The following is a 15,649-nucleotide window of genomic DNA, read 5'->3' as shown; positions in this document are numbered from 1 at the left end:
AGCGGCATATTTTTAACTTAATATTTACCCGCTACAGGGCAGAAAGTGTTGTTTTTGCATTCTGAAGAAATGGTATTGTTTAATTATTTTTTTAAATATACTAAATATTATTCAAATGGAGTACAAACCTTCAGATTTTACCTAAAAAGATCTGTTGCACAGTAAAAAGTTCGATAAGTAGGTTGATATTTATTTTTAATACATTGTATTATATTTTTAAGCTTTAAAAACGTTCTCCTGAAAAATTAAGTTTTCAGATTTATGACGTTCTTGAAAGGAGTGAGCGAATTGTGATAACTCGCTGACAATCGATAACTAATTTAATTTCCTTTGGTTTTTACGGCTGTTCAGGTATTAAAGGCACATTTAAAAAAATATATATATAATTGTGTTTTTATTATTTACACAAATATTTCAATTTCATACTATTTCTGTGAGTATTTCATAACATTTTCTGCCCTGTAGCGGGTAAATATTAAGTTAAAAATATGTCTCTGGGATATATAGCATTTTTGGGGCATATCGAAAACATGCACAACTGAAATTTAACAATTGAAAGGAGTGAGCGAATTGTCAAATTGTGGTACTGTATGGAATGGAGGTATGGAGGAATGGAGTGTCTGTACTCACCGCCTGGAGGGACGCCTTGGTCAGCAGGTCGGGCGCCGGCGAGGGCTGCCCCCCGCCGCCGCGGAAGCTGGACATGGGCGGCAGCGCCTGCTGCGGGGGCAGGTCCCCGCCGAGCGCCTCCACCGCGCCGTGCCCCGGGATGCCCGGGAGGCCGGGCGACATGGCGTAGTGGTCGTGCGGCAGGTAGGCGCCGGGCGGCTGGTAGGCGCCGTACGCGGGCCAGTCGCCGCCGCCGCCGCCGTAGTAGCCGCCGCCCTCCTGCTGCAGGTAGGCCGCGCCGCCCGCCGCGCCCGCCGCGCCCGCGGCCCCCTTGGGCGAGGAGTAGCGCGACGGCGAGTCCTGCCCGAACTCGTCCGACCCGTACTGCGACAGAGACGAAGAGACATTAGGGTCAGTGTAAACAGTAACGAGCACAGACAAAAATCTTAAAACAGAGCATTTCAATAATAAACAATCAAATATTTATTTATTATTTACATATCGTAGTCATGCAGGAGAAAATGACCAAGTGCATTACTTACAAAAACGTGATTATCGACTATTTCATATCTTACTAGCTTACCCTGAAAAAAATCCCAAAGGATTTTAAACTTGGAAGAATAATATATTGACTTGTTAAAAATGACTAACTGCATTGTTTATTTTCTTGCCAAGCAAAAGTGACTTAAATGGCCCCCCTGAACATTTTTCGTTTTGTTAGTTGGTCACTTTCTCCTGTACGACTACGATATATTTAAATATATATATATATTTTTGAAAGAGAAATACACATATCGCTCACTCCTTTCAAGAACGACATAAATCAAAATCGTCAATTTTCAGTAGTGTTTTCACATGTTTTCGGAATGCCCAGAAAATGTACTATATCTCAGCAAAAGCGGCATATTTTTAACTTAATATTTACCCGCTACAGGGCAGAGAGTGTTGTTTTTGCATTTTGAAGAAAAGGTATTGTTTAATTATTTTTTTAAATATACTAAATATTTTCCAAATGGAAAAAAAACCTTCAGGTTTTACCTAAAAAGATCTGTTGCACAGAAAAAAGTTCAATAAGTGGCTTGATATTTATTTTTAATACATTGTATTATATTTTTAAACTTTAAAAACGTTCTCCTGAAAAATCAAGTTTTTTGATTTATGACGTTCTTGAAAGGAGTGAGCGATATGTGTTTTTATGATTCACACAAATATTTCAATTTCATACTATTTCTGTGAGCCTAAGCGGCTCATTATTAGAAATAGGTATCAAATTGTCGTACAGTGGGTTCGAACCGAGAAACTGTGACTTAATAGTCCGCGACACTAACCACGGGACCACAAAATTAAAAAAATATATTAATTCACTATCCTTGCAACATGTCGCGGGGTCATCCTGTTGGACAGAGGGAGGGGGGAGGGGGTGTCCCGTATTACGTACATATCTCTGCCCAAACTACGTGGTTCATATATGTGTGATATGACCACAGGCGATACAAGATGAGTCGGCGACTTTTTGGGGAGCTTTTTACGTTTAAGTGAACTCGTCAAAAAAACAGGGTTGGTAAAAAAAACAAGAAAAATTATTATTAATAAAAATAAAAAATAAAATAAATTTTTCTCGGTCTTCCTCTGCCTCGATTACCAAGTACATTCCCCTTTTGAAAGAATGACTAAGAAAGCGAATGTGAGCGGGAGAACAGAACGAGGACGGCCGAAAAAGACTCGGCACGATCAGATCAATCAGAACGTAAAATCTGGAGGTGTTAAAAGTCGACGTAATCGGAGGGCATGTATGACTAGATGTATGGTCGTGAAGGAAGCGAGGAGTTTATGTCAGGACAGAAGAGTGTGACGTTCCATCCTCTCTGCCTACCCCGGCGGGGAAACAAGATCGGTCATTATACATTACAAATAAGTCGCTAACTATATGTATTTGATTAGAGTGCATTACTTATTAACATTACATAACATTCCTTTAGCCGCTTGTGCACTACCCGGAATTTTACCGTCCGGCAGTCCGGTTTTGAAAAACAAAAGCGACTACGACAGTTTAGCGCGATGGAATTTACGCGCAACGTGTTCACGCACCGATCCGAAGAAAGATGGAAAAAAGCACAAGCCGATCCAATCCAAGCCAATCATCCGTCTTATATACTAACTGACGTGCCGGACGGTAAAAGTGCACAAACGCCCTACGACAGGTAAAATAACCTAAGGTTCCATATTCGTCTTCATCTATGTTGAGATGACAAAATGAACTATTTCTGCTATGCTATGCTATGTTCCCCGGCACAGGCGTTATTCTTTTACAATAAACACAAATTTTCTTCTTCTCCATCACATTTCCGACTTTTGGCAGCCCTGAGAATATGTGTAAGCGAATGACCCAAGTAGGTAAAATAATGTACATTTTTTTACTGTGACACTATTGGGTTCTCCCCGAATCGTCCCCAAAAGGTTTTATGTCTTTATTAAAATATGAACCACGCATACAAGATACACCGTCGCCTCAGATCGGCTGTCCAAATTTAAAACACAGTAAGGGACATTTTTTTTGTAGTACGTTTTTTTTGCATTTTTGGACTAAGTTGACTCTACTTATGTTTTGAATATTGAAAGTATTAACTTTGTGGATCATATTGATATATTATTTCGAGAAATAAAAATACTTTGTGTTCTGATCCACTCACATTTTTATTTAACCAACTAGTTTCGGCAACAACCTGTTGCCCTCTTCAGGGTTACATTTATTACTAAATATATATAAAAAAAGAAACATATATATATATATATATATATATATATATATATATATATATATATATATATATATATATATATATATATATATATATATATATATATATATATATATATATATATATATATATATATATATATATATATATATATATATATATATATATATATATATAATCAAATGTGAGTGGATCAGAACACAAAGTATTTTTATTTCTCGAAATAATATGACTCTACTTAGTCCATAAATGCAAAAAAAAACGTACTACAAAAAAAATGTCCCTTACTGTGTTTTAAATTTGGACAGCCGAGATGTAGAGCCACGTATATCGGAAATGACTATCTATCAGAAATATATTCGAAAAAAAGTAATATAATAATAATAATAATAATAATAAATATAAATATAAATATAAATTATATCACTCAAAAACAACAAAAAAACATTTATCATTCATAATAGGCTTTTGTCACGATGTTGGATTATTGGCTAATAAATTAATATGAAAAATCACAAGACTATCGGTAGCATTCTTATTGAAATCTGTAGGGAACTAAGGGAGATATGAAGGTTTAAACTTTAGATATTTGAATAAAACGAAAAACGCGCGTTCGCATACGTCATCAAATTTCCGTCATCGAACGTTTTATGACGTCATATGGTTTATTGTCTGTGGTTTGTACAGCTGTAACAGTAGTGCGGATCGTTTGTTTACCACTACACAACCATTTGTGTTATACAAATATGAGAAGGGTGGACCATAGACATCAACAAATAGAGCCGCCAATAATTTAGCAATGACACCGATATTGAAATAGCTCCAGCGTTTCTGTGACGTCATTCATTACCAACTTACGAAAATAACGTTTTTTCGAAGGCGAATTTTCCAAAAGAAAATGATGAATGAAAATATTGATTACATCGGCTGTTATAAACACTTCACGAGTCTAATACAATCCTTTATAGGTTGAGTATGTTAAATTAGATATTCCTCCCGTCTGACAAAGATCCATTATAAATAATAAACCTTGAGTGTAAATCTCCAAGCACAAGAGCTTAGCCTCTTTATTAAAGAGAACAGCGAAATTAATTTTAAGATTGTAAAGTAATTACTGTATATGGTTTTGAAAAGAAAAGAGTTATCTAAAAGTAAAAAGTTGAAAAATATATTTTAAAAAAAATTCTATATTTATTTTAAAAAACAAACAAAAAATATCCAATATACATTCATGGAAAAAATCGGGAGTGGAAAGACGTGTTTGACCTCTTCGGCGGTCCGTCGGCAAATGAGTTGAGTCTTTGCGAATATCCCCTTAAATAAACGTTGCATCAATTTGATGGTGACGCGACAGGGCATAGGGAAGTTCCCTATGCAAGAATGTGGTTACTTTGACGCCCGAAAAAACAAACGTGACTAAATTTTGGCTCGCGAGTCTTTTCAAAGCGATGTGGGACGTTGAGATATAAAAAAAGGCCAAAAAGTTATTTTTTTACAAACTGCTGGGTCAGCCACTACATTGGCTACGGCTATTATCCTTGGCTCTACCCGACCCAGTTTCTCCAGGGTATGCTTGGCTACAATAGTTTAGAGACTAGAAGGAATGCGTATTTGATTACGCATTTTTATCGATTGTTGCGCGGTATGATCGATAATCCTGAAATTATCCAGAGCATTGGTCTGTATGTTCCCGATAGTTACCTAAGACAGCGTCGGCATAGATTGTTTCACATTCCTATACACAGGACCAACCTGCCGATGGTTATGCCTGTAGGAAGAGCTACCGCTATGTTGAACAATATCACATTGGATATTGATCTGTTCCATGTGTCCGAAGGAGTTTTCCGAAGCGAGATTCTTCTACACATTTAACAAGAGTCTTCTTGTGTAATTTTTAATTTGTTTTTTTTTTTTAATGTATACGCCTTAAATGTTTGTTTGTAATGTATATATTAATTATTGAATAAATTGAATTGAATTGAATTGAATTGAATTGAATTGAATTGAATTGAATTGAATTGGATGATCCCAAGGCGTACATAATTTTAAATATAACATGTAAGTATGTATTTTTTTCTTCACGTAATAGAAATATCCCCTGTTATTTTACATTCAGTATGATAATAATAAATAATAAAACCCTTATCCGCACCCCAATGGTGCATAGGGCACTGCTTCATATGAACACAGTGTTATCTTGATCGTTTACACACGAAGGAAAGGTGATCAGCCCTCCGCTTCAGGTACCGGTCCAGGGTAAAAAATCACTTATATTTATTTGACCCCCCTGGGAATCGAACCCGGGACCTCCAGAACGGTAGCCGAGCGTGCTGACCATTACACTACAGAGGCGGACATTAAGTATACTTATATAAAATCGAGCAGAAAAAGAAGAACAACATTTAGAGAGTGTCCAAATACTTGTTCACAAATCTGGATTATCTCCGATTATAGGAGTTATTTTTCATATTATTTTTTGACGTCTCAACATAGATGATTCAAAAATTATTTTATTAATTACTGGTCAAATTATAAGCTAAAATAATAAAATGAAAAGGATATTTTCTAGCGTTTCTCGTGTGTATAAACCAGGATTCGGACCTCACATACAAATTAAAGAGTTTCTGCTTAATAAAAAGCTTCTTTCGTCTCACCAAGAGATGTCGTGAATAGTGAAATTCTAGTGATTCAAGTACTATGTTTCGAAATTGAACCATACAATAGAAGTTCCAAGAAATTGAGTAGTGTGGTTGTCAATCATGGGTAGAATTGGTGAATGTCACACGTGTGTAAAGTGATCAATTATAACAAGCCTATGACGGTCGTAAGCCCCGTCAATGCCCAGACTTTAAATATTCTTCTTCATCTATGTTGATGTGTTAAAAAAATAATATATGTAGATGAAGAATATATAATAATAAAGCCCTTATCCGCACCCCAATGGTGCATAGGGCACTGCGTCATATAAACGCAGTGTTATCTTGATCGTTTACACATGAAGGAAAGGTGATCAGCCCTCCGCTTCAGGTACCAGTCCAGGGTAATATTGAATAAATATGACAGTGAAAAAATCACTTATATTTATTTTACCCCCCTTGGGAATCGAACCCGGGACCTCCAGAACGGTAACCCAGCGTGCTGACCATTACACTACGGAGGCGGACATAATATGTCAAATATTATGTCCGCCTCCGTAGTAAATATATGTCATATTCATGACAGAATATGTCAATAAAATATTTTTATTAAATAACTCCTCAGTAGAAAAAAAAACAGATTTGTGAACAAGCACACTAAAATTTTTACTAGAATCTTGCACAAAATGTCGAATCATATGGTAACTATACCTGCGCTTTTTTTCTCTCTATCTTTATATTCTTTTATCCTTGTTCCCCCACACCCTTTTTCAATTGAGGAACCACTCGATACAGAAGGAAAATATGCAATTCGATACTTTTATTATTTGAATTTCCGTTTCCGCTACGCGCGCGAGAATGCTCCACATACCCGATATAACGATATTATTATATGTATGGTATGTGTGCAGTTCATGCAAAAACTGGTCGATTCGTTTTTATCTTCGATCAGATCTCAGATATTGAAAGGTTCAAAATTGGCTAAATCAAATATCGGTAAGTTCAAGCCAGACTAAATAAAATATCGGTAAGTTCAAGTCTGACTAAATCAAATATCGGTAAGTTCAAGTCTGGTAAAATTAAATATCGGTAAGTTCGAGACTTATGTTACTAAATCAAATAGCGGTAAGTTCAAGCCAGACTAAATAAAATACCGGTAAGTTCAAGTCTGACCAAATCAAATATCGCTAAGTTCAAGTCTGGTTAAATTAAATATCGGGAAGTTCGAGACTTATGTTACTAAATCAAATGTCGGTAAGTTCGAGACTTATGTTACTAAATCAAATATCGGTAAGTTCGAGACTTATGTTACTAAATCAAATATCGGTAAGTTCAAGCCAGACTAAATAAAATACCGGTAAGTTCAAGTCTGACTAAATCAAATATCGGTAAGTTCAAGTCTGGTTAAATTAAATATCGGTAAGTTCGAGACTTACCTATGTTACTAAATCAAAAATAAGTTCAAGTCTTGAGTAAATCAAATATCGGTAAGTTTCAGCCTGACTAAATCAAATATCGGTAAGTTCAATCCTGACTAAATCATATACTTGTCACTAAGTTCAAGTCTACAAAGCTAAGTTCAAGACTCATTAAATCAGGATAACAAAGTAGAAACTAAGCTAAAGTCGATATAAATCAATTCATGTTCTTTACCCGACTGCTCAAATTCATAAGCTGCGGCGAATCTTCTGGCATCTTACACTCGGGTCCTCTCTGTCTCCTGATTATTGTCAACCCACCGGCATCAGCTCTCGCCTGAGACATGACCACGTGGTGCTGGTTCACATACACACCCCATCTCGGATCCTGGATCGAAGGTCTGCCGGTACCCTGGCTGTGAGAGACGTCTTGATTGGCATACAGCTGACGCGTCTGATCGACTTGATACGGAACTACGTAATGATCATTTCCCAGTATAGCAACTGGAGTTTGGTTGGTGAATTGCTCGCTTCCTCCAGCGTGGGTGTTGCTCAAATCGTAGACAAGGCTTCGGGTTTCTCTGCCACCCGTCGAGCTTTTGACGAGCCTCAAAGGGTATGGCTTATTCTCTTTGGTCTGGGCTTCTGAAACACCGTAAGCCAGGTTTTCTCTTCTCTGGTCGAGCGGTCTTCCCTCTGCGACAGGACTGACCACGGGTGCAGGCTGTTGAAACTGGATGTTCTGTCTCGTATCGTTATTGAAGCCGTCTGTATTTTGAGCATTTCTGACGAGTCGCAAAGGATGAGGTTTTTGAACGACATGCTGGCGAGTATCGCTCACAGCTTTAGACCTCGAAACATTAGTAAGTTCAGTAAACTGGCGGGAGTTTGACTGTACATTTGACAATTTTTTGTCACTTTTCTTCCTGCCGAAAGTGAAGTTATCAAAATCGCTAGGCATTTTAAAATCGATTGCATATTTTTGAACAATTTGCCCGCTCGTCGCTGGCTTATTACGATTGTGCGATTTATTTCCGGATTCTTTCTGAGAGTCGTTGTTAATTTTTTCGCTGATAATCTCGACGCTCTCGGGCAGGCAAGTCGGTGTCTCTTCTGGACTGCTCAGAATGATTATGTTGCTGCTCGTTTCTCTCGGTGCATAATTGTACTCGCCGGCTTGCTCGGCGTGGCGATTCGAGCACGCCTTCGGTACTTTTGGCGGTTTCATGGTGATAAATTAATACTTTTAAACTCAAAAAAATATATTTTTGAAATGTCACTTTTCACAACATTTCAACGTAATAAAAACGTCACTTTTCACACCATTTCAACATACTAAAAACGTCACTTTTCACAACATTTCAACATAGTAAAAACGTCACTTTTCACAACATTTCAACATGGTAAAAATGTCACTTTTCGCAACATTTCAACGTCTAAAAATAGAGAACATTAAATTCTAAAGATATTTTTTGGAAGATAGTTTGCGACGGGTGCAGAAAATAGTTTACTAATCACTTATCCTGATGTCAAGTAGTAACGGAAGTAAGTCAGGATGGAATATGATACTATTCTGAACAAACTTTTGTCATTGTAAAAATGCAAATTCACCCCTATTTTCAAATTATAACTACACAATAGGTTTATCTACTGCCTTCACGCTGTTTTCTGCAGGGGTAGGCAGAGAGAATGGAACGCTACGCGCATCTACCCTGACATATCTGTACACTCCTAGCTTTCTCAACTTACATCTTATTATTACCTTAATTTAACCCAAAATGTTGCTATACAGTATTAAGATTTAAAATCACTTTTAGGCAGGCAAGCTAATCTGACAGTGCGCATGGAGTTGGCAAAAGAAGAATGAAAGTACACTGAATGCAGTCGAAATGTGATCCCTCAGAAGAATGTGCGGTAAAACGATGTACGATAGATGTTCGAATGGTGAAATGAAAAAAGTATGCAAGGCTGAGATAAGTATCGATAAAATTAAGAAAGGTGTGTTGAGATGGTTTGGACATGTGGAACGAATGAGTGAAGATTGAACAGTATAACAAATTTATGAGGCGAATGTGGTCCGTAATAGAAGCAGAGGAAGACCGACGAAAACTTGGAACGATCGAGTGTTTCAAATATCGTAGTCGTACAGGAGAAAGTGACTTACTATCAAAACGTAAAATGTTCAGGAGGACCATTTAAGTTACATTTGCTTGGCAAGAAAATAACCATCAATGCAGTTAGTAACTTTTAACAAGTCAATATATTATACTTCCAAGTTTAAAATCCTTTGGGATGTTTTTCAGGGCAATATTAAGCTAGTAAGATATCAAATAGTCAATGATCACGTTTTTGTAAAAAATGCACTCGGGCGCTTTCTCCTGTATGACTACGATATATGGACGTGGTCAGGCCATGAGTGGGAATAATTGTATGGTATGTATGAAGAGATGCATGAATGTGGAAGGGGCGAAGATTGTCTGCATAGACAGATAGGTGTGACGTTCGATTATCTCTATTTACCCCTGCGGGGTGATGGCTAGTTGGCTAGTTTAAAAGATTTACCATGCTTTGTACATTTTTTACAAGGTTACTGAATGTTTATTGTCGTTTATTATCTGTAGGGGTGAGCGTTGATAACCAGGAACCCTAATGGTTTATACTGTGGGAATTACCGAACGTTGTCAGGTACGAGGTAGCTAAGGTGTGCTAAGCCGGGGTGACCGTCAAACGCAACACGAATGAAAATATACTACCACATTTATTGTAACTGCAGACAGTTGGTAGAATTCCATATTGAATTGGTAGAATTCCATATTGAATTGTATATTGAACGTGGAAGAGGCGAAGAATGTTTGCAAAGACAGAGTGGTGTGGCGTTCTATTCCCTATGCCTACCCCTGCGGGGAAGCGGCGTGATAATTAGTAATTTAGTTGGTTAGTAATCTATCCAAAATAAAAAACGCTTTTTTGGACTGAATTCTACATTTATTTATGTATATGTCAATACGTGACGCGTTTCGTCTTCTTATGACATTATCAAACACTCACTGGCGCACGAGTGTTTGATAACGTCCTAAGAAGACGAAACGCGTCACGTATTAACATATAGGTACATAGATAAATGTAGAATTCAATCCAAAAAACCGTGTTTTATTTTGGATATATTACCCAAAAATATACTACCACTACCATCACACCGTTTCCCTACAGAGGTAGGTTGAGAGGATGGAACGTCACACACGCCGAATTTGCCGATTTTTCCTCATTCTAACTATGCTTCCATTACCGACCACATTCGCCTGACGAAATTCGTTTTACTATTTTACTTTAGTATTAAATTGTATTGTATTCGTTATAAATATTACTACTACTACTACTACTACTATCAGGTAGGTAGGCAGAGAGGATGGAACGCCACACTCTTCTGTCCTGATAATAATTGATAAATTCGGATACCATTACGCCGATTCGCAGCAGGGGTAGGCAGAGAGGATCGAACGCCACACTCTTCTGTCCTGATAATAATTGATAAATTCTGATACCATCACGCGGTTTCGCAGCAGGGGTAGGCTGAGAGGATGGAACGCCACATTCTTTTATTCTGACATACACTCCCCGCTTCATGTCATAAATATTGATGATAATGATAAATTTGGATAATTTACTTGTGATTGAATTGCGGAAAAGGAGATAGTGAAGATGATTAAGCAGATAAATTCTTATTTAGTTTTTTTGTAAAGCTCAATGATCTGGCATAGAAAAAAAATGTCAAAAAAAGCCGTTCCATTTCTCGAATAATTTTGGTCACCCTGGAGTGGTGTACACCCTTTACAGGGAATTAGTGTCCCGAATCCCAGAACGGAGATAGCCGCTCTTTGGCGGAACGCATCGGCACAATGGTGTCGACTTATGGACAGGGATTACGAGGAGATTTGGCAAGAATCGACCTCCTCTCCGATATGCGCTCCGGGTACGCGGGAATCCCAATACAGACGTCACATCTTCAGCCATAGAACGCCAGCCAATCAGGGATGAAATACAATTTGCAGAAAATTTATTATCTTCTTCTTTAAACCCTTATTCACACCCGATGGTGCATAGGACACTGCATAATATAAACGCAGTGTCATCTTGATCGATAACGTGTGAAGGAAAGGTGATCAGCCCTCCTATGGACAGGGATTACGAGGAGATTTGGCGAGAATCGACCTCCTCTCCGATATGCGCTCCGGGTACGCGGGAATCCCAATACAGACGTCACATCTTCAGCCATAGAACGCCAGCCAATCAGGGATGAAATACAATTTGCAGAAAATTTATTATCTTCTTCTTTAAACCCTTATTCACACCCGATGGTGCATAGGACACTGCATAATATAAACGCAGTGTCATCTTGATCGATAACGTGTGAAGGAAAGGTGATCAGCCCTCCTATGGACAGGGATTACGAGGAGATTTGGCGAGAATCGACCTCCTCTCCGATATGCGCTCCGGGTACGCGGGAATCCCAATACAGACGTCACATCTTCAGCCATAGAACGCCAGCCAATCAGGGATGAAATACAATTTGCAGAAAATTTATTATCTTCTTCTTTAAACCCTTATTCACACCCGATGGTGCATAGGACACTGCATAATATAAACGGAGTGTCATCTTGATCGATAACGTGTGAAGGAAAGGTGATCAGCCCTCCTATGGACAGGGATTACGAGGAGATTTGGCGAGAATCGACCTCCTCTCCGATATGCGCTCCGGGTACGCGGGAATCCCAATACAGACGTCACATCTTCAGCCATAGAACGCCAGCCAATCAGGGATGAAATACAATTTGCAGAAAATTTATTGTCTTCTTCTTTAAGCCCTTATTCACACCCGATGGTGCATAGGACACTGCATAATATAAACGCAGTGTCATCTTGATCGATAACGTGAAGGAAAGGTGATCAGCCCTCCTATGGACAGGGATTACGAGGAGATTTGGCAAGAATCGACCTCCTCTCCGATATGCGCTCCGGGTACGCGGGAATCCCGACACAAACGGACACATCTTCAGCTATATATCACGATGAAATAAAATTTGCAGAAAACTTATTCTTCTTCACCTAACCCATATCCGTACCCGATGGTGCATAGGGTACTGCGTCGTATTAACGCGATGTTATCTTGATCGTTAACGCGTGAAGGTAAGATGATCAGCCCTCCTATGGATAGGGATTACTAGGAGATTTGGCAAGAATCAACCTCCTCTCCGATATGCGTTCCGGGTACGCGGAAATCCCTACAACGGACACATCTTCAGCCATAGATGCATCAGGGATGAAATACAATTTGCAGAAAACTTATTCTCTTCTTCTTTAAACCCTTATCCGTACCCGATAGTGCATAGGGCACTGCATAATATAAACGCAGTGTCCTCTTGATCGCTAACATATGAAGGAAAGGTGATCGGCCCTCCGCTTCAGGTACGAGTCCAGGGTAATATTGAATAAATCGTGGGTGTACTGGCAAAAAAACTTTAACTCGAAAGTCTGCACTTTCGACTTGATGATGAAAATTTTAGAGTTTTCAACGTTCTATAAACTGGCAAAATACAGTAAGAAGTAATATATATGTGGTTTTACAAGTAAATTGAACTTTAAAATATATAGCGGGTATTTTATTCAGGCTAAAAGCTTTAAATAACAGGGATTATTCAAACAGGGATTTTAGAGTTAACGTTTTTTGCCAGTATACCCACGAAATATTAGTGACAAAATCACTTAATAAACCCCCCCTAGAATCAAACCCGGGGCTACCAACACGGTAGCCGAGCGTGCTGACCATTACACTATTGAGGCGTACAAGTAAACTGAAGAAAAAAACAGAAAACTAACTATGCTAAAACTATTCTTACAAACGCATTTGAGATGGTATGGGCACATAGGACGCAGAGAACCTGAACATATCGCTCACTCCTTTCAAAAACGTCATATTTCAAGAATCGTCAATTTTCAGTTGTGCATGTTTTCGGAATGCCCAGAAAATAAATGTACTATATCCCAGCAAAAGCGGCATATTTTTAAACTTAATATTTACCCGCTACAGGGCAGAAAGTGTTGTTTTTGGTATTGGTTATATTATAAAAGGTATTGTTTAATATTTTTTTTTAAATAAACTAAATATTTTTCAAATGGAGATAAATAAAACCTTCAGATTTTACCTAAAAAGATCTGTTGCACAGTGAAAAGTTTAATAAGTGGCTTGATATTTATTTTTAATACATTTTATTATATTCTTAAACTTTAAAAACGATCTCCTGAAAAATCAAGTTTTTTGATAAATGACGTTGTTGAAAGGAGTGAGCGATATTGTAAACCAGGCGATCGTCATGGATCTTCCTCGAAACACATCTAGAGGAAGACCAAAAATTCATGGATACTATGGAGATAACATCAGCGCCCTTGAGGTAGTATTTTACGAAAATGGCGCTATATAATTTACACAAAATTATTATCACTACGCGTACTAACATGTGTGGGGGAAAGAAGTCAAAGCCGACCGATACCCACGGGAAGTTGGCAATAAATTTATAAATGTAACAATGGAAAAAAGACAGTTGAAACTATCCCAAACACGTGTTGAGCAGATATCTCTAAAAACGTGTTTAGAGTGTGTAAGGATGCTGAGGTAGCTTCCCGAGAAAATTTACTGACCCATGACGCAATTCGTACAAAAAAATGTTGGCACAGCAAAATTTTTGTCGAAAATATTAAGTACTTTTCTGATCGTCGTCTAGGATCGCTTCTTAGGAGAGAATTTTTAAAAATTCCGTTTCTTCAAATTACAAATTCATTCTTCGGCAATTCCCTTTCTGCCAATATGCACAAATGTGAAAGAGGTGGAGATTGTTTTTAAATATAGTAAGCGCTCTTGAGATAGTATTTTACGAAAATTGCGCTATATAAATTATCCAAAATTAATATCATTATTAAAGACACAGATTGGTAAGGCGTTCTATTCTCTCTACCTATCCCTGCGTTGAGGCGTCGTGATAGTTCCTTTTTTTTGGTTAGTTACATATTTTTTTATTTAATTAATGCAATGCATTAACCATGCATTAAAATACGTCAAGCAAAACGATCTTCCAAAAATTAATGTTTAAAAAATATATAAATAAAAAAACACTTTTTTTTAAAGGAATAACCCGCAAAGCGTCTATTTTAGATGCTTGTCTGCAAATATTTGAATATATTTGTCTGTGAATATATTTGTTATTTTCGACTGATCTTAACATACCGAAAATTTAATACATTCATCTCTATTTACGAATATTTATCTTTTTCATAATTTCATTAATTGATTCGGCAGTCACTTTGTGGTATACCTATCCGTTTTTAATAAGTTTTACTGGTTAAATAATCCACTATTTCTTAAAATATTTTGTTCAATGTTTTTGAACAATAGATTTTTGTTTACATTACATTTTTATAAAAAAAAAACAATATAAAAATTTTTAAAAAATTAAATCAAAGTATTCCACGATATACGTATATATTGTAGAATACTTTGAACAAAATTTTACTATTTTTTTCATTTATCATTGCAGCAGTCACTTCGTAGTAGTGGTATTTACCGAGTAAAATTTAAATTAAAATTTCATTATTTACACATTAATAATAATAATAATAAAATTGGATAACTTATATAGCGCCATTTTTGTAAAAAAATACCTCAAGGGCGCTCCACTGTGAATGAATTGGGGAAAATATTATGGTGGAAATGATTTAGCAAACAAATGTGTTTTTAGTCTTTTTCTAAAGATCATCTCACTCTCACTATTTCTAACCATTGGTGGAAGAGCATTCCACGCCGTCGGTCCTGCAACAGCAAAGGCACGCTCGCCAAATTTAGTGCGTTGGTTGCGAGCTGGTAAGATAACTTTGCCCATTGCAGATGTTGTAGCCGATCGAAGCGTGAGACGTCTATCAACCGATTCATCTGGAATACGCAGCTCCTTAAGATACTCTGGAGCCATATTGTGTATTGATTTATACATGAGTAGGCAGAGTTTATACTCAACCCTTTGGGGAAAGCGTAACCAGTGGAGTTTGTGAAGTAGTGGGGTGATGTGACTGAATTTAGAAATTCCAAAAATTAGTCTCGCTGCTGCGTTTAACACTGATTGCAGTCGAGTCATTTTATTGTTTGGTAGACCCGTGTATATACCGTTACATTATTTAACACAAA

The 15,649-nt window shown here is 37.4% G+C and overlaps 1 protein-coding gene across 6 annotated transcripts in view; it reads right to left on the bottom strand.

Moving 5' to 3' along the window:
- Positions 1-15,649, bottom strand: part of da (transcription factor daughterless) — a 119,751-nt gene that overhangs the window by 31,196 nt on the left and 72,906 nt on the right. For all 6 annotated transcript variants that reach the window (XM_088257074.1, XM_088257069.1, XM_088257072.1 and 3 more), the window contains one exon: positions 631-993. In XM_088257074.1, coding sequence (XP_088113200.1) covers positions 631-993 — 363 coding nt within the window. The remainder of the gene's footprint in view (positions 1-630; positions 994-15,649) is intronic.

The sequence above is a fragment of the Brachycentrus maculatus genome, unplaced genomic scaffold (assembly GCF_059751285.1).
Source record: "Brachycentrus maculatus isolate JH-2025_06_01 unplaced genomic scaffold, ASM5975128v1 h1tg000070l, whole genome shotgun sequence".
In the NCBI taxonomy this organism is placed as follows: domain Eukaryota; kingdom Metazoa; phylum Arthropoda; class Insecta; order Trichoptera; family Brachycentridae; genus Brachycentrus; species Brachycentrus maculatus.
The sequence above is the reverse complement of the archived record's forward strand: the minus strand, read 5'-3'. Positions and strand labels throughout refer to the sequence as shown.